Source organism: Anastrepha ludens, chromosome 5 (assembly GCF_028408465.1).
Source record: "Anastrepha ludens isolate Willacy chromosome 5, idAnaLude1.1, whole genome shotgun sequence".
Lineage (NCBI taxonomy): Eukaryota > Metazoa > Arthropoda > Insecta > Diptera > Tephritidae > Anastrepha > Anastrepha ludens.
The window spans coordinates 71,869,741-71,897,551 of NC_071501.1; the positions used below are offsets into that span (position 1 = coordinate 71,869,741).

At 37.3% G+C, this 27,811-nt stretch overlaps 1 protein-coding gene across 1 annotated transcript in view; it reads left to right on the plus strand.

Annotated features, from left to right (window-relative positions):
* Positions 1-27,811, plus strand: part of LOC128864754 (uncharacterized) — a 260,399-nt gene that overhangs the window by 174,623 nt on the left and 57,965 nt on the right. The window contains exon 9 of the mRNA XM_054104510.1: positions 13,681-14,501. Within this exon, the coding sequence (XP_053960485.1) occupies positions 13,681-14,501 (821 nt within the window). The remainder of the gene's footprint in view (positions 1-13,680; positions 14,502-27,811) is intronic.

Here is a 27,811-nt window from a genome sequence, read left to right on the forward strand (position 1 = left end):
GAAAAAGCATCTCACCCGCCTTAATATACATACATTTAAGTACTGCATATTTCGTCTTTGGTATATTACGACTTTTGCTTTCATTGCATTTGCTTTGCTATGGCCAAAAACGCAGCAGTTATTCCTCAGCTTTGCCTGCGTCCAGCTGTTCTTCAGTACGCCAGCTGCAAAAAAGCGTAAGTGGAGCAGAATAATACCGTAGGTTCTGTTTGTCGTGGGTACACATTGAATAGTTTGCATATGTATGTCCTCAAATACATACACGCACACATAAAACTTTTGACTGTGGTAGCTAAACTCCGCATTTGCATTTATATGTGTATGTGTGTATGTTTTCCATCATCCACGTATAGCTTGCGCTCATCGCGCATATGAGAGCGTCACGTGATGTCTCGCCAATATACATTAAATCAAATTAAATTATTTGCTCTGTTAAACACTTTTGTGCAAATATTGAATGGTATGTGGTTGGTTCAGTGTGCGCTCGCTGTCTGTGACACTATTTCCGCGCTCTTACCCCTCCATGGCATAAGCACACGTACACTTATACACACACATACAAATAAAGCACTTCAAATGTGTCGTGCAAATAATTCAAGCGATACCCCAGATATAAGCAAATTGCATTTAACGTTGGTGCTGTCGGGAGACTTACAAAGCTTTCACAAAATTGGCCACAGGCGACCTCAAGCAAAGGCAAAATACATAGTATTTATATGCTTATAAATAAGTATTAAATCAAGCTACATAAAAATAATTCAGAATATGTTGCACTTTAAAATAAAATTAACTTTTACTTTTTGCCCTAAATTTGATTCTATTCCATCACATCTTTAGAAAAAACGCACAGCGTACAAAAAATTTAGATTTGTTGAATGAAAAAGATCAAGCGACCATTTTTGTAGAAGAAATTTTGTGTGCGAAAATCGTTAAAAGGCATATTGCAAATAGCAGAAAGTTTGAGATCTGGTTGCACGCAAAGTGAGGTCCTTGTACCGGCCCTATAGTAGAAGAGAGTGTAGCGCGTTTCGAACTACATCACAGGAACCAGTGCTTGTAGTATCTGCGCTTTGCCCAATTGACATTTTTGCGCGGGAGATGGTGAAGCAGAGTTGCTAGCAAAAGTGACGAAGTCGATGAAAGAATTCACCAAACGAATGTTGTATTTATCGCCTAATTTCTTTCGCTCAAATGTGGCTAGACGGGCGATATATGAAAGTGGATTTCCAATAAAGCATCACATTAATGATTTTCAATAAAGAATTGATATGTTTTTAGTGTTCACGGTTCTAGAAAGAATAGTGGATGGATATATACAGTGCGTTGTACCAATAAATAGGTTCTCCCCGGCGCAACATGCCTATAGTAAGGGAAAATCCATAGAAACCGCCTTACACTTGCTCGAGGGGGTAGTGCAAAAAAGTTTATCAGGCAAAGAATTTGCATTGGTTGCTTTCGTAGGCATATAAGGCGCCTTCAACAATATAAATCCAAATGCTATAGTAGATGTTTTAGAAGATTTTGAAGTTGAACCACACGTTGTTGTACTGATAGAAGCTATACTCGTAAGAAGAAAGGTAACGGCTAAACTAGACAGCACTACTATAAGCAGACAAGTCTGCAAAGGCAAATCACACTCTGCCCTCTAACATGGCCACGCTTAGTAGCTGGACTGAGAGTAGGGGACTCGGTATAAGCCTCTCAAAAACTGAAATAGTTCTTTTTACAAAAAAAGATAGGTTTCCTATAATATTCTCGCTAGTTTTTAACAGTGTGGAGATTCCTTCTGGAGAGAACGCCAAGTACTTAGGATTCATATTAGTTAGATAGGAAACTCACGTGGATTGAGGAAGGAGTACAGAGGGCCAACGTTGCATTATATACTTGTAAAGAAGCGGTCGGTATTAAATGGTGGTTAACACCTCGTGTTACACATTGGCTCTATACTTCTGTAGTCAGTCCAATATTAATATACGGAACACTTGTGTGGTGGTCATCTGTTTAAAAAGTGAACAAGGTGCAGCTAACAGCTTTTTTATTCATCTGTGGTGCTTTAAGGACCACCTCAAACAAAGCGCTGGAAGTGCTAATCAATTTACCTCCACTAAATTTGGTAAGGAAACATATGGCCGCCGGCTCGGCACCTAGACTTAAACGTATGGTGTTATAGAAAGACAGGTGGTTTGGCCACGCCTCTAACACAAACAAGAAATAGACTGCTCTATTCCTGGACTCAATGACGAGACGAGTATACCGTCAAGAAGGAAGTGGCAAACACCAAGGCCATGGAGAAAAGGGGAATTAAATTTCCATACAAATAGTTCCAAGCTAGACGATAAGGTTGGCTATGGAATATTTTCGAAGGAATAAGGACTGGAACTACCTGTTCGACTACCAGACTACTACAGCGTTTATCAGGCAGAAATTCTAGCTATAAAAGAAGTCGCTACATGTATAAATGCGCTTGCCGTAACAAAAACTACTTTGAATAAATTCTTGGATATCCAGACGGCCACCAATGTATGAGGATATTCTAAGATCAAAGGTTGCACAGAAATACCGGGCGGCTCTAAATGATATTAGCGTGGAATTCAAGGTCATCCTTATTTGGGTTCCGGGGCATAGAGATATTGAGGGAAATTATAAAGCCGATGAGCTAACCAGGAAAGGTATTACTCTTCAACTACTCAGTGATAAAAGTCCCATTGGGATACATGTGCCTCGAGCAAACTAATAATCAAAAACATAAAAATCCAAGAGGCCCATAGGGCATGGAGAGTTGAAGGTACATACTATACATGCACAACAGCTAAGCGCCTATGAGCGCAAATAAGCCAGAAAAAGACAAAGAAACTGCTCAGCCTCTTCAGAGAGGATATCTCGAGGGTATTGGCTTGTGTAACCGGTCATTGGCTGTTTGGCAGGTATCCCTTGAGACTAGGAGTTTTCTCCCATGAATATTGTAAAAGTTGTAGAGATGAGGAAGAGAAAGATACAGTTGGCATTTCCTCTGCAATTGTCCAGCCTTAGATAAAATCATAGCAGGTTTTCTAAGTAAATCGTTTTTCAATTTCCTTACAGAAGTGTCTGGCGTGGAGATGGGACTAAGCCTTCACTTCATAAGAGCCACAAAATGGTTCCCCGAATAAAAGTAAATGAGGTTCCTGTGTAGCACAGTGGTGTCACAATGGACCTGTACGGTTTAAGTGAGTTGGTCGTACAGACCGACTAGCAGCATAACCTAACCTAACCTAACCTTAATGTGAGTTTTTAAAAGTGTGTTGGTAATTTCTGATGCATTCATTTGTCACCTTTCCCGTTTTATATTCTGTGCATCTACACCCACTAACAAAGATAACGCAATTGCTTAAGTTATTTGTCTCCAAATGTCATACTTATTGCACAGTAGGTGTTAATGAAAGGTGTGCATACGTTAATATTACCAATTTCAGTCTACGGCAAGCCCGGGAACTCGGAATTAGATGATATAAGTCCCGGTATAATTAATTATTTTTTAAGTTAAGGAGTGTAAAAAATTTGGAATTAAGTCTTATTCCAGGAAAGTTTATTTTAAGCCGTATTTCTAAAATGTTTCATTAGCCGAGCAACTAAATGGTATTAGTCAATTCGAAACCATTTTAAACAATTACTTTTCATGAGCACTTTCTTTATTATTATTTATAAGGTATATTAAAATTCTTCTTTGTTGTTCTTTAGACGCGTTATCGCTATTCTCACCTCGTCATGGTCGGGTAGCGGAACGACAATTCAGTTGTCGACGATTGGTGTATCCGAATCTTCACATTCTCTGTGACATGCGCTGCTATCACTGTTTAACAGGTTCGAGAAGTGTTGCCTCCATAACTTAAGAATGCTCTGGATGTCAGTCACCAGATCGCCATATTTGTTCTTACAGGAAAACGCCCGGTCTTAAAACGTTCAGGTGGTTTCCGGGCCATTCTGGTATTAGAATTAATTAAATAACAGATCAGATTGCCGAAGCAGCAGATAAAGGCACGGTCATTGAAGTTGATTAAACTGTCGAAGAAGCTTTGGGAATAATTCGCACTAACATCTTCTCTGAATGGTTCGATGGATTTCTGTCATCTGCAATTCATCGACCTAAGCTTTTTACACAAATTTTTACAAAGTTACTAGCAAAGACCTGGTTGAAGAATTGATGTTAAAGACATAAAACTTGTCTACAGGTTGGCAAAACTTACGACGACAGTTACTTGCACATGATTTCGTACCATCGATTCAGAGATATGAGGGCGCGGAGAGGTAAACTCTTATGCACACCAAGTTTTTCGTTGTGTCAGACTTAGTCTAATAGTGAGTAAATATAAACTATTCAATAACTAATATATAATCAGTGACTTTAAATCAGTGTTATCACATGCAAATGAAAAGTACGCAGTTCGTTTATTAAAGAAGATGGCATTGAATTTTAAAGTGATACCAGTGATGTCATAGATGGTGAAATACCCTGGCGTTTTTTTGAGTTTTATCGCGTCATTCAAATAAAAGTAAAAAAAACAGAAACATTTGCGTGCGCAGTATTGCTGTATATTTCATTTGTCGACAAAATCCTTAAAATAGAGGAAGATGCACACGTCTCTAGCAATTTTTTGGCATTGACCTCAAGAAACTTTGTCCTGTGCATTGCCGAATATTTACATCAACAGTGAGCGTCCTACCTCATACGTTGTAGGGGGGTGATATTGGCATCCCTGCATGCACTACTATTCCCATGTTTGCACTCATTTCAAACTAACTTTTTAAATGCTCATTGTCACTTATGTTGTAAAATATTCTATTTAAGGGTTTTTCAATTGGCGCGTGTCGATTTTGGCACCCTGTGGCAACCATTTTGTTTTGGTGACATCTGTCAAATCTTTTGTTTATTATTCAGTTGTTTATGCCAAAACATCATGGCAAGTTACACGATTGAACAGCACGTTCAAATGATAAAACTTTATTATCAAAATGAGTGTTCATTAACGCAAACGTTGCACGCATTGCGCCCATTTTTCGGTAGACGTGGTGGCCCTTCAAAGTCGCCTCTTCAACGTTTGGTGGCCAAATTTGAGACGACCGGGTCAGTAAACAATCAGCCAACACCTGTACGTTCAAGGAACGCAAGATCAGCCGAGAAAATTGCCGCGTTCCGTGAAAGTGTACAGCAGAACCCTAGGCAGTCTATTCCTCGCCTTGCTCAAAAACTTAGCCTTTCGCAGACTTCAACTTGGCGAATTTTGCGTCGGAACTTGGGCCTACACCCGTACAAGATCCAATTGACCCAGGAGCTCAAAGTTGATGACCATAGACAACGCCGTTTGTTCGCTGACTGGGTTTTGAATCGTTTGGAAGGGAACCCCAGTTTTGGGCGAAAAATCATCTTTAGTGACGAGGCGCATTTTTGGATGAATGGCTGTGTTAACAAACAAAATTGCAGTATATTGGACGACACCAATCCACACGAGGTTCACCAGGTGACAATGTATCCTCAAAAAGTTACCGTTTAGTGTGGATTTTGGGCCGGCGGCGTCATTGGTCCGTACTTTTTTGAAAACGTGAGCGGTGGTGAGGCGGTCACCGTCAACAGCGAGCGCTACACAACGATGATAACCAATTTCTTATGGCCCATATTGAACCATATGGACCTAGACGACATGTGGTTCCAGCAGGACGGCGCTACGTGCCACACAGCAAACGCCACGATTGACATTCTGCATGAACGATTTGAGGGTAAGGTTATCTCTCGCAGGGGTGATGTGAATTGGCCACCAAGGTCATGCGATTTGACCCCGCTAGACTTTTTCCTGTGGGGTTTCTTGAAGTCTCAGGTCTATGCAAATTAACCACAATCGACCGATGCTCTAAAGGTGAGCATAACACAGGCCATCGCTTAAATTCAGCCGGATCTATGCGGAAGAGTCATTGAAAATTGGACCACTCGGATCCGTTCCACCGTAAGAAGGGCATTTGCATGATGTCATATTTCACATTTAATTGCATATATGCGCCTTTCAAATAAAAAAATAATTGTATCAATAACTCACACACAGCTTGTTTTATTCCATTTCAACATCTACCCGCCCTTATTGAAAAACCCTTTATTAATCATGTTGGTTCCGATCGTTCATTCTTCAACTTAATCAGCAAACATTTAGTTCAATAATCAATTTTAATGCTAAAAAAACAAATATTTTTTGACATTTACTATCATGTCAATTTTTATGAATTATGGTTTTATACCTTGCCATGTGGAATTTATTGTTATGCATTGCCAATTATGCGTCAAGTACACTCATCAAATAATTTTTTATAAATGTCATAAATGTTCATTTCATAAAAATGCTCTTAATAATGGAAATGAATGGAATTACATTAATAATGGCAAATAAATTGGCGCGCATTTTCGTTTATTATGCACGAGCTCTATTGGCAATTACATTTATACACAAACATACATACACATATTTATATGTACATATGTATGTGCTGATTTCATTGCACTGCACAAACACCACTCAGGCCACGGACCAATGATCAATATCACTTTGAATAAAACATGCATCACTTTTGTGCAGCTTTTTTGCGATCTCAATAAGTTTTTATATTGCAAGCCTTCTCCCCACTGCTCCATTTTCCTGTGTGCATAGAGATGTGCAAATAAGCATTGGTGCTTGTGTGTCATTGTCATGTTTTCTGTGTCAATAAAAGTCAAGTCATAAAATCTTGATTAGCACTTACTTCGGCTCTTATGAGCCGCATTCGCAGTAATCATCAGGCGCACTCGAAACTGCTAAGGAATCACAGGCACACAAATGTTCTACACACATACAAACGCCCATTCAAATGAATGTTGAACACATTCTAACTGCAAGCTGTGTGTAAGCTTATTCGTACATATGTACGAGTATATGGCAATCTTCGATGACCTAAAATTACTACACAATCAAACGTTTGCTATCAAGGAGCAAACCATTGCTCTCAATCCCCTCAATTTGCTCACTTTTCACATCATGGCACTGCACTTTTACGCCGCCACAATTACTCCAGCATCAATGACGCGTAGTCAGGCAATTTCTCATGCTAGATCTATGCAAACATACCTAAATACACACACCAAATACACATTCCGGCTGATAGCTCAGCTTAAACTGTTCTGTGCTACGCTATGTTATTCGTCGCCATTCTCGTCGGCGGCTGCTTAATGTTTGCTCAAAGGAACTGCTGCTCTTCCTTAGCATTCGATTTCGTTGGATTCTCTTCACTGATGTCGATTTTGGCGGGGCCCATCATGCAAGGCATTGCTATTGATTTCGTTAAATGGGTATTCCGCGTTAATGTCGACTTTTCTGTCATCATAAAATGCGTCCGTTTACGTTTGCTCATACCGCCTGCAATTTTTCATTCTCCGATTTATGCCTCTATGCGACTTTTGCTTAAAGTGTAATTACTTGGTATGCTTTTAAACGTCATTTAATATTATATGAGTATGCATGTACAAGTATGGATGTGTTGCCCTTTGCGGCTCATAGGATCCGGAAGAATTTTTATTTGCTATCAAGTTAAAGAATTACATCAGTTATAAGGCATTTGCTTTGCAATTCATTATTTTGTAAAAGCTATTTTGAAACGTTTACGTCAGGTCGGCACTTTTATTGGGTCTGCGTCAACTGCAATAAAATACCATAAAATAATATAATAACATACCACCTTCCCCGATTGCTCAAAGTCAGCAGATATGCTTAGCAGTGAGACCTACTCAAAAGAACTCTCACTGATCCTTAATCAACGGCTCCCGGAGTATTGAAATGCCTTTCAAATAGCAAGTTAACAGCTCTCTGCTAATACCCCCTGTCCCGGGGGTGCTCTCATCTCAACACTATCTTGGAGAGGAGAAGCTCTCGGAATGAACAGAATGCGAAGTATACTATAATTGTAGTGTGAGTCATGAGATACGCGACACGCCTAAAAACTGCACCGTAGACGAGTTACCCAGGAAGAAAACCGGCTACAGAGACTAAAAGTGCCCATAAAGCGCCTCTTTACATATTCGTTTAAACTCTGAAACAGATTGGACTTAACCGAACTGGGGCATGACACATAGCTGGATAAGCGAACCCAAATGTTGGCTGATACTACGGACCTGACAAAAGTTAAATGAAATAAGATCAAAACAGCTGATCGTCCTTAAGAGGAACGCCGGAAAAAATAAGTATATTCTAGGAATTCTTTTAGTGGGCCAATGAAATATGTATACCAAATTTCTGAAAAAGTTATTGATGGTATTGATAAATTACATTCTTTTAAGTAATATAAAAGCAAATGAAGTCTGCACTGATTTTCTTCTATAGTTTTAAGGCGCACGGCTAATCAAAGGGGGTGTCAACGCACGTAGATACCTATTTTTTTTTTATTCTATTGTATATCAATTTTTACAAAAGAGGTGTAGCTTTAAATAAAACTGAAAGTTTCCAGAAACAACTCATCCAAATTTTATATAAAAAGCTATGTGATATATGTGAAAAAAAGCAATACTTACTACAGAGCCAATTCTAAATGTGAATATACGAGTACAATAAAAATTTCCCGTCTGGAACCTTTGCAATTTTTTCGTTATTAGCTATGAGAGTATTTTCTTAACAACAAAGAGTTTTTCATTTCTACAGTGACTAGGTTATTGAACTATATAAGCATATAAGTGTATAACTACTATATATATTGGGTGTTGGAATAAGTTTCCGCCTTCGTAAAACAGGAGACGCTGCTGATACTCTTTTTGTGTTCACTCTAGTAATATACTGGTGATTTGAAGGTGTATATGTGAGGTCCCGATCGCAGTAGTTGAATTCGTTTGAAGTTTAAATATCCTTTTTTATCTGACGTCAAAAATGTCTACATATTATGATAATCCGAAGGATCGAAAATGTTGGAGCCTGTCACGTGAACCACGTCCATCGACAGCGAAAAAAAATATTCATGCTTCAAGGTTATGTTGAGCATCTGGTGGGATCAGAAGGGTGTCATCTATTATGAACTCCTTAAACTATCTGAAACCATCACGGGCGATCGTTACCGACTGCAGCTAATGCATTTGAATCGAACTCTCAAAGAAAAGCTGCCGGAATGGGACGGTAGACATGACAAACTGATTTTGCCGGGCCACACGCTGCTAAATCGGTCGAAAAAATATTTACCGGGACTGAATTGGGAAATCTTGCCTCACCCGCCGTATTCTCCAGACATTGCACCTTCGGATTACCATCTGTTCTGATCAATGCAGTCAGCCCTTATTGGAGACCGGTTCCCTTCTTACGAGAGCATCGCAAACTGGCTCAATGAATGGATCAAGTCAAAGAAACCCGAACTTTTCATCAGAGGGATCCGTTGCTGCCTGAATGTTTCCAATGGCACATACTTAACATAATATCATGTATTATTTAATTTTTTAACTAATTCGTAATTTTGGCTAAGAAAGGACGGAAACTTATTCCCATATCCAATAAGTATATAAGTATATAAATACATAAGTTGATAGGTATATAAGTATTGTAAGGCAAACAGTAGTAGTAGGCATGTGTTTATCTTTTGTAATTAGCCCTTAAGACTTATTTAGTAAGCTTTCGTTGTAATTAGACCTTAAGACTTAGTCGCTAAGCATTCGTTGTAATTAGACCTTAAGACTCGTTGATGGTAGCGTTTGGTACGATATGCCGTTTTGCATAAATAGAGATTCATTCGGTTTATCGCGTAAGACGAATACGGTGCTATCATCATTTTTAATAAGTCATATTTATATTATATCAGAAGTGTTTTTTTTTTAACTAATGGACTCAATTAACGCTGATCGGTACTCCCTGGTGCAGCTGAAGGCCTGGTGCACCGCTATGGGCATTAACGCTAGCGGCGCAAAAGCTTCACTGGCCGCCAGGTAGAGCGAAATTTCGGCAGAGGCGCGAGGACTGTGTCCATGCGATAAATGGGGAAGTCACACAGAAGACAACGTAGAGAACAACGTGGAGAGCAGCGATCAGGACAACGGTGAGAATGTACAGCAACGGCAAGGTGATACGGTCGTGGAAGTCACTAACGACGACGGCGCGGTTTGTGTGCAAAACGTGTTAGCACATATATGTAGCGGTACATTTGGAGACCGTTTGACGAAAAACAGTCCAAGCGACGCCAAAGAAAAAAACGGTATGTCCAACGTTGACAATCGTACAGTAGAAGACAACATAAAAATTACACTGCTGCAGAAAGAAATAGAGCTGCTTAAATTATAAAAGGCTCAATTGGAAAAAGAGAATACAAATATAAGCAAAGTGGCAACTGAAGGAGTAACGTTTGAAACATTGAAGGACATAATATCTGTGTACGATGGCGGTGACGGGTTCAAAGCCTGGCATAACCAGTTGCTGCATTTGCGTGAGGTAGTACAACTCAAAGCCTACGTTTCCTAAAAAGGTTGACGAAGTCTACCAGAGCATACGGCACCAAAACAACGAACGGACGAAAGGATGCGGTGTTACAACTGCAATTGCTCCGGTCACTATGCTAAAGATTGTCGGAAGCCGAAGAGGGAAGCTGGTTCCTGCTTCGCTTGTGGACAGCTAGGCCATTACGCAGAGGAGTGCAAACAACACAAAAAAAAACAAGAACACGTTTGTAAGTTATTTTAAATTATATATATCAGCACATGCTAATAGTTATATGTTTATAGAATGTTTAGTCGACTCAGGAAGCCCAGTTAGCCTGATAAAGCAAGTTCTAGTACCAGCAGGAGCAAAATTAGAAGAAGTCAAAAATGTTTACTATGGGTTAAACAAGTCCCCTTTGAATATCAGTGGAAAAATTATATGTTTTATAGAAGTGTTAAATAAATGTGTTTCAGTTGAACTCTTAGTGGTTCCTAATGGGTCCATGGATTATCCAGTTTTGCTGGGTAGGGATTTCATCGAAGCAAGTGACGCAAAGTTGAACATAGGAAATGTCGAGTTTATGGATAGAGTGGCAAAAATAGAAGTAGAGAATGTTGTGAGCAAAGTAGAGAGCAAAAGTAAAGTCGAGAAAATTTACAATGTTGAAAAAGTGAGTAATTTAATCTTAGCAAACGAAGGAGCCTGTGGAAAAGTTAACGAAGTCAATGTAATGAACGAAGATAAAACTAACGACAATACCAACATATGTGAAGATTTGAGAGAAATCATGGTAATAGACGCGTGTGGTGAAACGGATTTAGATCTCAAACTAGGTGAGCAGTTAAGCTATAATGAAAAAACCGGATTCCAAGCGATGTTTAGAAGGATTTACGTGAACTCAAAAAGTCTCGACGAACCCCTAGTTAGAAAGGAAATACGACTAGCGTTAGAAAGTGATAAGCCATTTTCGTGTCCTCCAAGAAGATTGTCGCACAGTGCGAAAGAAGAGTTACAAAAAATAATTGACGAATATTTAGCAAAAGGGTACATACGACCAAGCGAGTCTGAGTTTGTGTCACCGATAGTGCTGGTTAAAAAGAAGACTGGTGAACTTCGGCTGTGCGTCGACTACAGAAAGTTAAATAAGGTAACAGTTAAGGACAATTACCCAATGCCAAACAAAAAGGTATTTATAACGTTTTTAATAGGTGCGCTTCAACTTTTTTCCGATAGGGAGGGTGAACGACGCAATATTTTTTATTTTTCACTTGTCATTTGTCATTTGTAAACTTCATTAGTATACATTTCATCATGGAACGCTACACACTTGAGCAACGATTGCAAATCGTGCAAATTTTTCATGAAAATAATCGTTCTGTTGCTGCTACTTTAAGAGCATTACGGCCATTTTACGGTCCATTTAACAAGCCGTCCCGTTTTGGGGTTATGTGAAGTCATTGGTCTACAGTAACAAGCCGGCGACGATTTGTGAGCTCAGAGCCAATATTGAACGCGAAATTGCTGGAATTTCGGCCGTATAAGTAAAAAAGTATATAAGAATATAAATATATAAGTATATAAGTGCGTAAGTTTATAAGTATATAAGTATACCAAAAGCCGATTTTTTTTTTAATAAATTCGGTCAAATGAGCCTTACGGTACCAAGTTGCCCTTTCTAAATTCCAGTCAAATTTCTTTAATTCTCTCAGCTTTCCTCTTGTTTGCCTGTAGTGTTAACACAAAATTGCGAAAACGTCAAGCTTTTTAACCTTTAGTAGATGCACCTTTTTTTTTTGTTTTTTTTGACTTAAACGACACACTGTGTCAAATTATACGCCAAGTAATAAATTGTTTCCAAAAATTGTTAAAGCTTTTTTTATTTAATTTTATTTAAAATAAATTTAAAGCGAGTTGTTTAATTTATTTAAAGATATAAAATTATATTAAAAAAAATCAATTTTTATTAGAAATAGACTTTGCGTTCCAAAGAAAATAATATATCGGAAAATAATCGTGGATTTTACAAACCTTTTTAACTATAAATAAAGTAGTAGGAGCACGTAAAAATAACAAATTCATAGAAATTAGTTAGTGAACTCTTAGTTAGTTAGTTAGTTGCATTGCATGGTTTTTTAGTAGTATGCACCGCAGATTTGTATAAAATTAATTAGGTAAATAAATAATCAAAACTTATCAATAGGTGGTGTGCACTTTCTTTTGACGGTGACTATATATGTATGCAAAAAAAGTACGCGAACTAGGTAAATTTCACCAAATCACATTTTTAGATCTGCATAAATTCGTTGAGCTCTAATTTCTGAGAACTCATTCGAGGAATAGGCGGTGCTAACATACAGCTAACGGTATATTTCCAGATGTTAGAAATATCTAAACAAACTACCCATCAAATATTTTGTGTTGTGACTCACACCTCAGTATGTCTTCCGAAGGTTAAGTATATAAATCTATAAGTATGTAAGTAAATGAGTACAAAGTCTGCAGAAGGCGCCTTGAAGATATGAGAATTAATTCTTCCCACTTTGTGCTTTCAACTTCTTTGTTTACTATGCAATTTGGCACTATTCTATCACAGCGCATAAAAAATATTGTTCCTTTTACTGGAGCAAACTATCTTCCTCTTTTCAAAAGTAATAATTCAAGCAGATAGTTTTTTACGACGTAGCTCTTGATTGGCATATACTTATACAATACATGTTGATCTTCTCTCACATTCACTTGCTGTATATGCAGATGTAGTCTTTTAACCTCTGTTGTGTGCATCCTTGGCACCAATAAAAAAAGTTGTTTACCATTCATGCGGTTCAGGCAAAATTTTATTACTTGACTTTACGACAAACAGAACAAGTCATTAATATCTGAGCTTATATACGAGCATACATATACATATACATATGTGTCTATATCTATATGTATAATATATGTGTGCATGCAACATCAAAAGTTTATGTTCTTCAATAAATGATAAGTATAAGTAATGGAAAACCATTCCAGGCATTCAATTCGACCACAAAAGCGTCATAAAATGTTCGATCACAAATTAAGGTTATTTCATATTTCAGCTTCTCAGCTGAAGCTGCAAGCCAAATAACCCTGTAAATGTTTACAAATAAACGTAAATTAAGGCATTTTTATGTATGCACATAAGTTTGTATTTCAATCCATTATTCCTCTTTGCTCCACCTCAATCCAACTCACTCACCCACTATTCCTTTTTTTTTAATTTTAGTGGAGCAAATTGCAAATGACGTGTCAGCAATTGGATTGCATGCAACGACATGCTGAGGGACATGGCGATTTGTGGCACAAGCAAGCCAGCATTTTGAATGAGATTCATCAAAAGACTGATCCGACCGCTGCGGTCTGTATACCAGCAAATGCAACTGGGGCAGCAGCAACGACAGCAACAACAGTGCCAAATCGTATAAGTACGACAACGGACACCACACCGGAAAACTTAGCACCCGACTCCTCAGTAAATGGTGCTAGCCTGGCTGTGGAGCTGCTTGCAACACCTACAGCAGTGAACACCGAAATTGCCTGTTTAGTTGGCAATGCAGTTGGAGCAGCTGGCGTAACAGCTGTTGGTGGTTGTGTGCTAGGTGTCCCGATGTTAACTACAACAGGTAGCAGTGGTGGTGATAGTGTTAAGGTAGGAATCACAACAACTTCCGCACTATGTGCAACTCGAAGCCAAGCAGCTGAAACGGTTATAACAACAACAACCACAACGATACCGGAAATGAAAGCAACCACAACATGCAATGGCAACAGTAACAGCAGCAACAACAGTACAACCAGCAGCAATAGCAGTCGTGCAGTAGATGTCAGCAGAAATATAATTAAATCTGCAACAACACTAGCAACAACCGGTACTGCCACAGCAGCGAGCATTCGAAGTGGAAGCGAAACTGGAACTGGAGTAGGAGCTGTAGTTGTTAGCACAGCAACTGGTGCGACAGTGACGAAACCAAATGATTGGGTTGTGATTCCGGTATTTGCGGATATTGTTAAATTGGCACTGGCCGGACGCGAGGAATGCCTGCAGCGGTAAGCCCATACTCACTTGTTCATATATCCGGTTTTGGCTTGGCTCACATTTGTCAAACAACATAACATGCACATAACCCAAACAACAAACACACACACACACACACACATGTACATATAATAGCTTATTTGCTTACATATTGGCTATGTCATTTATAATATGCCAACAACTGGCATCTATGCCGCTGCTACTGTAATTTGGTATATCAATCATACGCCCAGTGGCACAGGCGGATAGGTAAGTTTTATTATGAAAATTGGAAGGGAAATATGCATAGAATTTGTTACGTGAAATGTAAAAGTGCCTATTAATCGAGTGTAGGAAGCGTAAAATTAACTGCAATGTTACTTACATAAAAGTCGGTGCTGCTTACGTAAATTTTTGTATAAAAATAGTACTAATAAACTTTTCGAGAAAGACAGCTGCAAAGAAGGTAATTTTAATTGTTGGAAAGGACTCAAGTTTTTTGTAACTTTCTTTAGAGAATAAATTGTGGAGTAATCTGATAAGTTTTGTTTTGTATTTAGAGGGTGGGCCATGTAAAATTTGCTTTTTGAATCCGCTATAAAAAGAAAACTAAACAATATTTTTTCAAATTTTTCTTTTATTTTGAAGATTGAACATTGTCATTTATGAATGAAAAATAATATCGCTCAAATGATTGCCACGACTGGCTTTACAGTAGGTCATTCGATCAACCCAATTTTTAAGCACATTTTCGATTGTTTGGGCTCCAATTTCATGAATGGCAACTTCGATTTCGTGTTTTAAAGCATCAATCGTCTCTGGATGGTTCGCATAGCATTTGTCCTTAACGGCTCCCCACAAAAAATAGTCCAACGGGCTTAAATCACAGCTCCGAGGCGGCCAATTGATATCGGAATTTCGGCTGATTATTTGGTTTTCAAAAACGATAGCCAAAAGTTCGAGTGTTACTTTGGCAGTGTGTCAAGTTGCACCGTCCTGTTGAAACGAAATGTCATCCATGTCATCCTCTTAAATTTTTGGAAACAACTCGTTAAGCATGCCACGGTAACGCTCGCCATTTACTGTAACCGCGGCTCCGCGCTCATTTTCGAAAAAAATGGCCCGATGATGCCGCCAGACCAAAAACCGCACCAAATAGTGACTCGTTGTGGATGCATTTTGTTCTCTACAGTAACGTGTGGATTTTCTGAGCCCCTAATTCCGTCAATTTTGCTTATTGACATAGCCGCCGATGTGAAAATCAGAAAATAAGAAGAAGACTCACCACTTTAGAAATAGGTTTTCAATATTTCCCTATTTTGTTCAAGCGTAAAGCGTCCCATTTCGTAAATGTCAAACCTTTAAGTAAATTATCAACACATTTGACATGTCATTTGTGTTACCGTTCTCAAAATAATAGGTTGTTCAAAAAGCAAACGCTATATGGCCCACCCTGTACTTAAATCTAGAAGGACTGAAACTTGGTATATACCTTTATTGTCCAAAGTAAGTCAAAATGGCTGTCATTACATTCATATTAAGAAGCAATCAAAATGACTTTATTGGGCAATCCAGTGCTCACGAAATAGAGTAAAACTTGCCTCAGAAATTGGCATAATGAAGCTTCTGAAGATTTCACTTAGATCGCAGTGATTTTTGACCCGCATTTTGGGCATTTCTTCTACGCAAAGCTTAAATTACTTATAGTAATATAGATTAAGATTACAATTAAAAATTAACTTTTTTCTTGTTACCTTGACTAAATTGTACATTGTCGTCAAAATATAGATTTGGTGGGGTAATGCTGGCTACTCCGATTTTTTATTGTCAATTGAATATTTTACAAGGCATCAAAGTGTCAAAGGGGGAGCGTAAACCAAGATATCCAATATGTATTTTATTTCACAGGAGGAAAGCTAAACTTTTTTTCGTTTTTATAAAACAGCAAGAAGAACGAAGTTAAGTCAAGTTTTTATATGTACATATATACCTTTAACATGGGTTTTTTTCTAAATAATTTATTAAAAAAATTTAGCCCATTACAAGTTTAATGAAAAGCACAAACATATTTTTGGATTCTTCTTTATTTGTGAATTAAAATTAGGAAAAATTAACATAAAATTCGTTGCTTGGTAAAATTGGTGACGCATCAAAGATCCAACTTTCGCATCATTTTGTTGCCTCATAATCGCTACCTACTTATTTAATGGTTATTTTACAGCGTGACTACGAGTGTATCCGGTCTGTTCAGTTTAAGAGCTTTGTTACGTTGTTGTTCGACAGTGGTTTAATAAGGGTTGACATTCTCTCCTTCCATAGGGCAGGGCATAAATATTAAAAATCGTTTTTAAAAAATTTAGTACTTTGAAAATTTAAAATACCTCGAAAAAATAAAAAATAAGATCATGAAGTCCTTTCAAATATAAAATTGCTTCAAAAATGCATGTAAAGTTTTACTGTCGAATGCTGTTAAGTTCAGATTTAAAATAAGCTAGAAATATTTTATTTCGAAACAGCAGACTCCGGCAATAGCTTTTGAAATAATACACATATTTTTTTCTAATCTTTAATTTCGAAGAATGTTTGGGCTGTTAGCAACGCTTGCCGAAGTTTTAAATTTGGGTTCATTATAAGCTCAAGAAATGCTTTTACGATTATTAAATGTACAAATTGGCTGCATATCTTTTGAAAGTATGACGTTTTATGTGGCATTCCGGGATTTCGTGCGTTACATCGGTATCTGAGATTTTAACCCTTTAGCTAACAAATATTTAATCTAATCTTAGCCTCAAGCTTTATTTGCAAACCTGTAAGAATTTTTTGGAAGAATTACCCTAAACTGTACATGGGGAGTGACTGAAATATACGATTTATATTAAATTCCAAATACGTACTTGAAAATCAAATCAAAACACTAAGGGAGTCACATAATGATGAGGTAATTTTTGACTATATATTAATTTTTATTTTATCAAATTTTTAAGTCTTTTTGTTTGTAAGTCTATGATTACAAGACCCTTGAGACTAGATACATAAATATAGTTCGTTGTATTTATTTCAAGGCTTGAAGTACAAAATATTCTTACAGACCAGCTGGAATCAAATGTAGATCTATCTTAAAATTAGCACAAGTATTAAATACATTCGCCGGTGATGTGGCGCAGCGAAAAACATTCGCAAATATTTAACTAAAGAATGTCTTGAATGCGGGAAATTAAAATCTAAATCATTGAAAACTAAGTTTAGTTCTTCATAATGGAAACGTAACCCTAAAGTATTCCGAATAACAAAGAATTCTAGAGGGAATATCAAAAGAGATATTTTCTAAAGGAAAAGGGCAGTCAATAGAGCCAGTTCGACGTTAATGACAAACGAGCACGCTAAAGTGGAGCTTTTGTCCTCAAATGTAGGAAGGCCGATTGGAAGGCAACGAAAATAATTAAGAAGGTAGTGGGGGTGAAAAACTTAGTGAGCGCATAAAAATTTTAGAAAAATTTTGTGAATAAATGTTAGATTGAATTTTTTTGTAAGGCCTCTTAATAAGTTCAGAATACTCTTGACCTTACCAATGCACAATACAGAGATTTAAGTGTTTAGGGGTTCATAAACGCTTGACAGTTTCAGCGGATAAAAGCTAGCAACGAATACGAGCACGTAAGAAAATAACCGGCAGGGCAATTATATGTCAGCTGGCAATCAAATACAACGCCAATGTCCTTCATTTTGTTCACAGACTGTAAGTCAGAATCCGCAGTACCATCAGATTTATAATAAGAAATATGCAAAAGGAAGGAACACCTAATGTAAGTAAATGTAATCGAAAGCATTTATTGATATTAAGTGATTTTTTTTCTCTATACTAATATAACAAATTTTTTTCATTAATGAAAAAGCTCCTCATAAATATAACTGCCGTTCGGAGTCGACTGTAGGTCCCTCCATTTGTGGAACAACATCAAGAGGCACACCACAAATAGGAGGAGGAGCTCGGCCAAACACACAAAAAGGGTGTACGCGCCAATTATATATATACATATAATATAACAAAATCCACTTCTATTCAAACTTTAAACTTTGGGCGCAATTCCCAAATATTTATCCAGTCTCCATAAAACTTTCACACTTTTTACTCAAAGTTTTTTGATACCTATTAGAAATACAGTCTCATAGCATAAACCTATTTTATAGAATAATAATAAAAATTTCTTTAAAAGGTAATACTGAAGTATGACTTCCCGCAAATGCTGTTTTTTCGAAACGGTCGTAGACATTTTTGACGTCAGATAAAAACGGATCTTTACGCTTCAAACGAATGTCAACTAGTGCGATCGGGACCTCACATATACCTTCAAATCATCAGTGTATCACTAGGGCAATCACAAAACGCGGAAACTTATTCCCATACCCAATAATTTGGTAATAAAAGGGTGCAAGTAAGAAGTGGCTAAATATTGGCTAAACATTCTCATAGATCTTCGAAAATTTTTTTAGCTTGATGGTATGGCATTTTTTTCGTATAACGAATTCACCCCATTTTTAAGAAAAAATATCAAATTTCGGAAGTCAGAAGATTGAGAAAAAAGATTTTCAAATATGTTTTCACCAAAGCGAAACCTTGGGTTTTGATATTTTTGTATTCGAGAGAATTCTCTACAGTTTCTACTATGTGTTTATGAAAATTTATTTCAAATTGTACTTCGTTTATTTACGTATATTTGTCAATGACAAACCATTTGTTGAAAAACATCGAAACGCACGCAACCAATTGAAGAGTTCGGTTTGATGCTCTACTTCCACAAAGCGTTCACACGCTAGTGGCAAAATCTTGATATAGCGTGCAGAGAATATTTCTCCAGTCATAACTTTACAAAATGCTTAAACCTTGCCGATCTATCGTCGAGTCAAATCAGCCGTTCAATAAGGTATTGGGCTTATTGTCCATAGCTTAGAAGAAGTGATGCCCTAGAAATCTAAAACGAGTTCCTTGACTTTTAGAGTATATCAAAAGTAAATGAGTTAATAACACCGTGAATTATCTCTAGCTTTAGAAATATTTAATATAATTTATTTGTTGGTGTTGTTATGCATAACATAGTCTGGTATGTACGTACACATGCACATATTGTAATCACTATGTCCGAATTAAAATGATAAAGCGTTAGTATAAAAGGTGTGAGTTTTCACGAATAATTTACATAGCGCGTTGTGTGTACACCCCTTATATCTATTTCCTACATTACATTTATTTGTTCACTGGCAGAAACGTTAAAAAATTCCGAGTTAATTAAATGTTGCTCATACGCCCCATCAGCTCAGAATTATGCACCAAAGTTTTTAATAAATTAAATTTTATTTAATTTTCAGTGATTCATATAAATGCTAATCATTTTTTCAGCATAAATAATAAGCACCTTTTTGTAGTGCCAACACTGCTTAAGTAATAAAATTTCATGTAAAATTTAATTGAAAATTTTTGAAAAATTTGCATACAATAAATGTCATAGAAATAAATTGAGCGCATGTAGCAAAATTATTATATTACAATAAAATGTAAACCACATGATTGTAATATAACAAAAAAAAATCATGTGCAGCATCGTACACGTGGTAGAAGTGAAACTTCTGTGTGTGAATGAGTGTGAATAAGAGAGAGAGAGAGAGAGAGAGAGAGAGAGCGAGAGAGGAAGAGAAGGAGACAGGGATAATTTCAAAAGAAATACAACAGTATAAAATTTGTGTAACCAAAATTCGATTTTATTAACTATATATGCATTATGCTATCATCTGTTGGTGGTTCAATTGGTAATACTGATATAATTGGTTTGTGATAGCTGAAATATGAAATATTATATATGTACGTGATTCAATATTTTCTAGATAACGTGTGAAAATTGCATCTAGTATAGTTCCGGATTTTGTTGTTGATTCTTTAGGGTTATTGTTTATCTGCAAACCGAATGTTTCTCGACGAAATTGAATCAACGGCAAATAATCATTGTATCCGAAATTTACGTTGAAATCTCCCCCGAGAATCAATGGAATTTTGTCTTCGCCTCTTCCAAGTGCATTTGCACCTTCGAGGCTGTAAACCAGTAGTGAGCGGTGAATGAAATATATTATGTCATCAAGATTTTGGTTCGGTGAGATATAGATGGCGGCTATGACAATAGTTTTTCCATTCAGCGTTTGACATTCTGCAATGCAAACATCGCCAACTGGTGTGATTGTTGATGAATATGACTGAGACTGCCTTGCAGTCATTTCAATGTTAGGTGTGACGATATTTACGTTATCATCTTGATTGTGATAGATTGCCACAGCGCCAGCTCTAACATTTAGTCGCTTATATTTGATGACGCAATTGAAATTTGGTATACTAATATCCTCGTTAACGTATAACCAAGTTTCGGACAAAAGTACTATACTCGATTTGCGGATGACAGAGTCTGTTAAATTTGCGGAATGTGCTCGTAGGCTCTGACAATTAAGAGTATATACAGATAGCCCTCTTCTCCGAGTCAGTCTATTTAACGATAGTGTCCGGAATTCATCTTCTAAATGAGACATACTGACTGATGCTCGTCGACCATGGTAGAATCTAAAATCATTTCCGTTCGTTATAATCCTCAAGCCTTCAATACAAGTGACTCGTGATAAAGCAACGTAAACTAATGATTGCGAATGTTTTGTATCATATTCGTAAACAACTTCAGAATACGTGCTTCCCTGAGACTTGTGAATGGTCGTCGCATAAGCACAAACTAATGGTAAATGTGATCGTTTAGTGTTAATCGTTTTGTTGTTGTTAAGCGGGATTGGTTATGTGCGTCGTCCGATTGATACCGCTGTTTTACTGATATTATGCGCTGCAACATGATATATCTGTATACTCCGTCTTACAACGAAGCCTGTCTTTTAGGTATAGAAAATGTATAGCTCTCTTTCTCCTTCTCTCTACGTTATATCTTTTTTTCTCTTTCGCGTAACGAAATCTCTAAACGTTCAATTTTTTCCAATTCACTCTCCATTCTCGCTCAAATATCAGACCGCCTCTAAAGAAGTTTCACTTCAATAAAAAAAATCTGAAAACTATGGGGCCACTCTCACTAGGGGTATTTTTTCGCATAGTATGCATATCTGGAGCTACACCAGTTAAGTGTATAAATCAAAAGTTTGTAAAATGGTACCAATAGAGAGCTCAGCTAACTTTAAGTAGCATAGAAAGAGTTTTACATAAAATAAAAATTCACGATAATCACTAATGAATTCAGAGGTCACTCTTAAGCAAATTCATGGGGCCTCAAATATCTATGATGTAAAATCGAACGGCGGCCGCCGTAGCCGTGACTACCATTCGGAAATGTGTAGGTTCGAGTCGACGTGCATGAAGCACAAAAATTATAGAAAACGTTTTTTCTAATAGCGGTCGCCCCTCGGTAGGCAATGCCAAAGCTCCGAGAGTATTTTTGCCTTTTAAAAGTTTCTCATAAAAACTATTTGCCATTAGGAGTTGGTTTAAAACTGTAGGTCCCTCCATTTGTAGAACAACATGAAGACGCACGCCACACCCCCAACTCGATCAAATCCCCAAAAAGGTTGTATGCGCCAATTAAATAAAAAAATATAAAAATGATTGGGAGCAATGGCAGGACAGTTGCAAAATAACAAGTAATTAACGCACTGAGTCTGAGGATGCAAATATCGAGTTTTGCATTGAGATAATGACGGATACCACCAATATGGACGGTCGCTTGATGTACTACTGGGCTGTTGTAAGGGGGTGTAAGTCGAAGCGAAGCATTGATATTAGTGGTCTAGGGTTTTTCGAATGCGATGTAAAGATTTTCCAAGCTTTCCATTTCTAAAAAAATGAACTAAAAGAAAAATCCGTTACAACTTGCATGCAATACTCTTTTTTATTTTATTTTTAGTGCATTTTATTGCTCTTTAGATTTTTACATCTTTTTTTATATTTTTACTAGACCGTCTACTAACAACCATAAATGTGTAGCATTTAACAGCCTATAAAAATCTAATAAAAATTCGTTAACAGCTGCTGGCAATGCAGCAAAAGTTCAACATGACCTACAAGAAAGGAAAATTCTTTATTATTCTGCTTACCTACATGCATACATATGAGGCGCAATTATGCTTCCCTCATTTGCCACACTTTCAACACAACTCCAAGTACTACCATTCCCGTCCAACCACCATTAAAGCAATCCTCTCTACGTTTGGTTAAAATGCAATAAGGTTCAGGTTTATGCTTTTTAAATTCAACTTCGCTGCTATTACACCATCATTCTACTGTATGCTGACCTTTCCACTCTCCAACGCATACCTACATACATATATACACATGTACTTACATATGATATCACATTAAAGCAAGCAGCGAACCGACCAAACTGCTTGGCGCCTGCCTACTTATCTCTTCGTTCTACTTAAATCCAATTTCAAGTGGCCAGCAGGCGTCAGCGGCACAATCATTACCGCCCGCTGTCATTTAACGCAACAAAAAAACAAAAAGCGCGCAAATATACGCATTACAATGTACGTACCATGTACGCATAGACACGCTTACGCTTGGACATATGTATTTATGTTTTTCATAAGTTATGCCAGGGTTTTTGCAACAGCGCAAACACGTTGTTTTATTGCAGGAAAATGCGCTGCAGACACACACACATACGTATCTTCTTGTTTACACAATTCACACTTAGCGTACGTATCGACGCTCATACATATGTACATGTGTGTATGTATGTACAGGGTGCTCTATCTACTTGCCCGAACTACTACTATTTCATACCCCTATGATTTCTTCTCCTATACACGTTTTGGCAAAATTATAAACGCTCTTCTGTTTTTTATAAAAATTTCGTTAATACTACAACAAAAACTATAAAACGCAAAGTTTCAAACTTTATAAAAATAGTATCAAAATTTAATCAAAACTGCCAACTTAAAAACAAAATTAATGGGGTTTTCCTGGGTATGCAGAATTGAATTCCACTGTAAAAAAGTGCAAGTGACTACCAAATACCTTTGATTTTTGACAATTTTTTGCTGAGATGTCGTGGTTTTTCTTGGGAGTTCTTGAAGAGATGATTAAGGATGAGAAAGCTTAAGGCATCATAAAGTTAAGGCGTTCCCCAAATCACCAAAATTGTGCATTCTATCACTTCTGATTGGAGAGATATCAGGAAGAACGTAAGTTGGGAGTAAGTTACTTTTCAGTTTAGACTGGGTTATTGAGGAAGTTAAATATCAAAGAGTAAACATGTTCCGCTGAAGGTGGATGGTGCATTGAGGGTCTTTCAACAATGTCGTAGTGCCTTTGGCAAAACCTGGGGTCTAAAACTTGCTGTGGTCTGGTCGATATACACAGCATTTATCAGACCAATCATCACTTATGCTTCTGTGGTTTGGTGGAAACGTGCGTTAACTCCACACTTCGGGAACTATACTAGCACAAAGCAGCATAAATATGATTTCTGGCACGAAGGCAGAGCTTCGGGACACAGAAAAATCTTTGAGAAGCTATCTGAGCAGTGTCCACTGTTTTTGGCACCTAAGGACGACCTTATACCCATAGTTTCATTTGGAAGGAATTTTGATGTGGACTAATCCAGAATGTATTACAAGAGGTTTGAGTGGATATCTTCTTTACCAATGGGTCCAAGAACGAAATAGGTCCTGGAGCCGGAAGGTACTTAAACGAGAGTAATAAGTATTGTATCACTATGCTATGGGAGGAATGGCATATGTTTTTCAAACGGAAAATTTTTGTCATTCTGAAAGTAGCCGAATGAATAATCGAGAGGAGATGGAGCGGGAAACAGATTGGAATTTTCAGTGGCAGTCAGGCTGCACTGAAGGCTGTGGAGAACGCGAAGCAAACCTCAAAGATTGTTCAAGAGTGTAAGAGGAAGCTTAATTCGTTTGCAAGACAGAATAAGTTCATACTTTTATGAGTTCCAGGACACTACGGGGTTCAATAAATTGAAATTGCCCATAAATTGGCCAACTGTGCTGATCAGCAGTTTCAAAGATAAAGTTAGAATACTACCAAATTAGAAACTGTTAACAGAATCAGTTGCCTAATCAATGGTTTTCCCCTAATAAATCTTCCGGTTTGGACGATGATGGCTTGTGATGCCAGAGATGGAGCTCGATCTCTTCGAATGTTATTTCGAAAACACTTTGGTCTCAGTTCAATAGACACAATGTTCAAACTTATAACTGTGTTTACCGGTCATTGGGTGATTGACATACACGCAGAAAAGCTAGGCTTACCATTTAGTCTTCATTGCAGAAGCCGTGTGGCCTTTCAGAGAAGGGAACCGTTGGGCGCTTTCTCTGTGAATATCCGGGTTTGGCAGCTAGACGATTAAGGCCACTGGATGCTTCTTTCTTCGATATCTGGGGGCAGTGCGCCAATCTAAATCCCATCAATCTTCTCCGGAATATATCAACAGATCTGGCTGGCTGTAGATATCTGCTCGTTTGAACTCTCATACTGGTATCCAAATGGCGCTTTAGTGCCACTTGAGGAGCGCCAGACTGCCTGCCTTTTACCAAACACAAACGTTGCGAATGAAAATAGCAAACAAAAAAAGAGGTGGTCTGTAAAGTCGGTTTACTGACGATAGTTTAACGTGATAACGTCATAAGAAAATACTGATTGAATGGTTGCATTTTTCAAAAGAAAATTTTAATTTTATTTGTATTTTGTATGGATATAGAGAATGAGTTAACATTAACATAACATAACATAACATAACATTACATAACATAACATAACATAACATAACATAACATAACATAACATAACATAACATAACATAACATAACATAACATAACATAACATAACATAACATAACATAACATAACATAACATAACATAACATAACATAACATAACATAACATAACATAACATAACATAACATAACATAACATAATATAACATAACATAACATAACATAAAATAACATAACATAACATAACATAAAATAACATAACATAACATAACATAACATAACATAAAATAACATAACATAACATAACATAAAATAACATAACATAACATAACAAATTACCCCGTATTAAAGCACTTATCAACAGCTTTCATTTGATACCCATATTGTACATACACAGCCAAAGGTTACCCGGGTCCACGTTTTGACCTATATCTCGAGACCCCAGTCACGGAGCGGCATGAAAAATACTCTGTACTAAAGCATTCACCAACAGCTTCAATTTGATATCCATATTGTACAAACACATTCTAGGGTCCACGTTTTGGTCTCTATCTCGAGACCCTAGTCACGGAGCGGCATGAAAAATACTCTGGACTAAAGCATTCACCAACAGCTTCCATTTGATATCCATATTGTACATACACATCCGAAGGTTACCCGGGTCCACGTTTTGACCTATATCTCGAGCCCTATTTCCAAAATAAAATATAATCCATGTTACTCGTGGAGGATGTAGCTTTCCAATGGTGAAAGAATTTGCAGTTCATTCAATGCAATGAGCAAGGTAACTACATATAAGCAAGGTAACACTAATGAGCAAGGTAACACTAAAGAGCAAGGTAACACTAATGAGCAAGGTAACACTAAAGAGCAAGGTAACACTAATGAGCAAGGTAACTACATATGAGCAAGGTAACACTAAAGAGCAAGGTAACACTAATGAGCAAGGTAACTACACTAATGAGCAAGGTAACGACACATTTTTTCGTGCGTGCAGCCTGTTAAATCGAATTATAAGACGTTATCACGTCAAAAAAGACCCAGTGTATTTCCTTGTGGGGTTCCAGAGGATGCAATACAGATAATTTTGCATTATCAACAGCAGCAAAATGCACACTTTCACTCATACTTATGTACGACTCAATCCATAATAAGAAGGTTGGGTGAAAACTAACTTAACTGACAACAAGCTGTGATAAACTCCAACAAGGGCTTTAGATAAGTTGGTATAAAGAGTCTACTTGATAACCATTCCTGAATGATGAGGCCTAGTAATTCGATGGCTCAGTCTAAAGACCAAGTCCCGAAACGAAACTTTGCTATGTACAATAGAGCAAAAACGATGCTTTGTAGCAAAAGATGACTTTGATATTCCTATTTGTTAGTTTTTGAAATGCTTCAAGATATTCAGCAGCATAGAAATGGGAAAATGAAAATTAGAGACAAAATCTTTGCTGCCACTTTTAAGAAACGGCCAATCATACAGAATTCCAGATTTTGAAGAAAAATTTGTTATAAATTGAAAAGTAAAGTAAATAGCGACTATTTAAACGATATTTTTCACGCGCATTTCCCAGTAAATGTATCAAGCATATTTTAAAGTTCAACTGAAACACCCTGTATGCATGCATGTATGTATATTTGCATATGCATTTATGATACCCTCGCAAAGCAGTCCACCGCACCGTTTGTCGTTGACGGCTAACTCACTCACTCCCCCACAAGAGGGCCATAGGCAAAGCTATAAATTGTTGTTGCCATGCCGACAGCTACTTACTTTCTCGGATGCCAACGCGTTTTGTGAATCGTTTTGCCTCTCCTTTAATGCGAGTATAAGTACCAAGATATACGAGCGCGTTCAACTCTAGCAAGGCCGCACTTCTCCTTTATAGCACTCTAGCACACACATACCCACACAACTACATACTTACATACATACATTCGGTATACAGCTGCACTTGCGTGCACAGTAATTCACTCGCATTTGTACAACAACACTTATGAACCATGAAAAAAAGTCTACATTATCCGCTCGCAATGGGCTCGTGCTGTGTTGATGAGTGTATTAAAAGGAAATTCGCTTAAGACGAAGGCAAATAAGCATTAGCATAGCCGGTGGTCGATTTCACTTTATGAGTGTTCTCGGCCTGAATGGCAGTGCTAATAAAGGCGTACTGCCGGTCAGCTTTTGTTAGCCTGAAGTGGAGTGTAGGAAAAAGTAGAAGAGCAGCAAATTAAGCAACGAACCTGTTTTGATTTGCATAGAAAATTAAAGAGAAAAATGCAAAGTAGTTTCCTTTTTAATTTTTTATGATCCACAGTCGTTTTATACAGTTAGAAAATGTAATAGCCTTGGCGTAAGGGGCGCTGTTATTTAAAAATCGGTCAACAATGACGAACTATGTGAATTTGGATGCATGACTTTCCATAAAAAAAATAATAAAAAAAACAAAAATCGGTACTGTTTTCATATCGGAAATAAAAAAATTATTATATTTTAAGACTTCCGCCAAAATACTTCGGAAAAAATTCAGATTTACATGATCTAAACCAATTTTAAAATACTTCAGAGTTTCT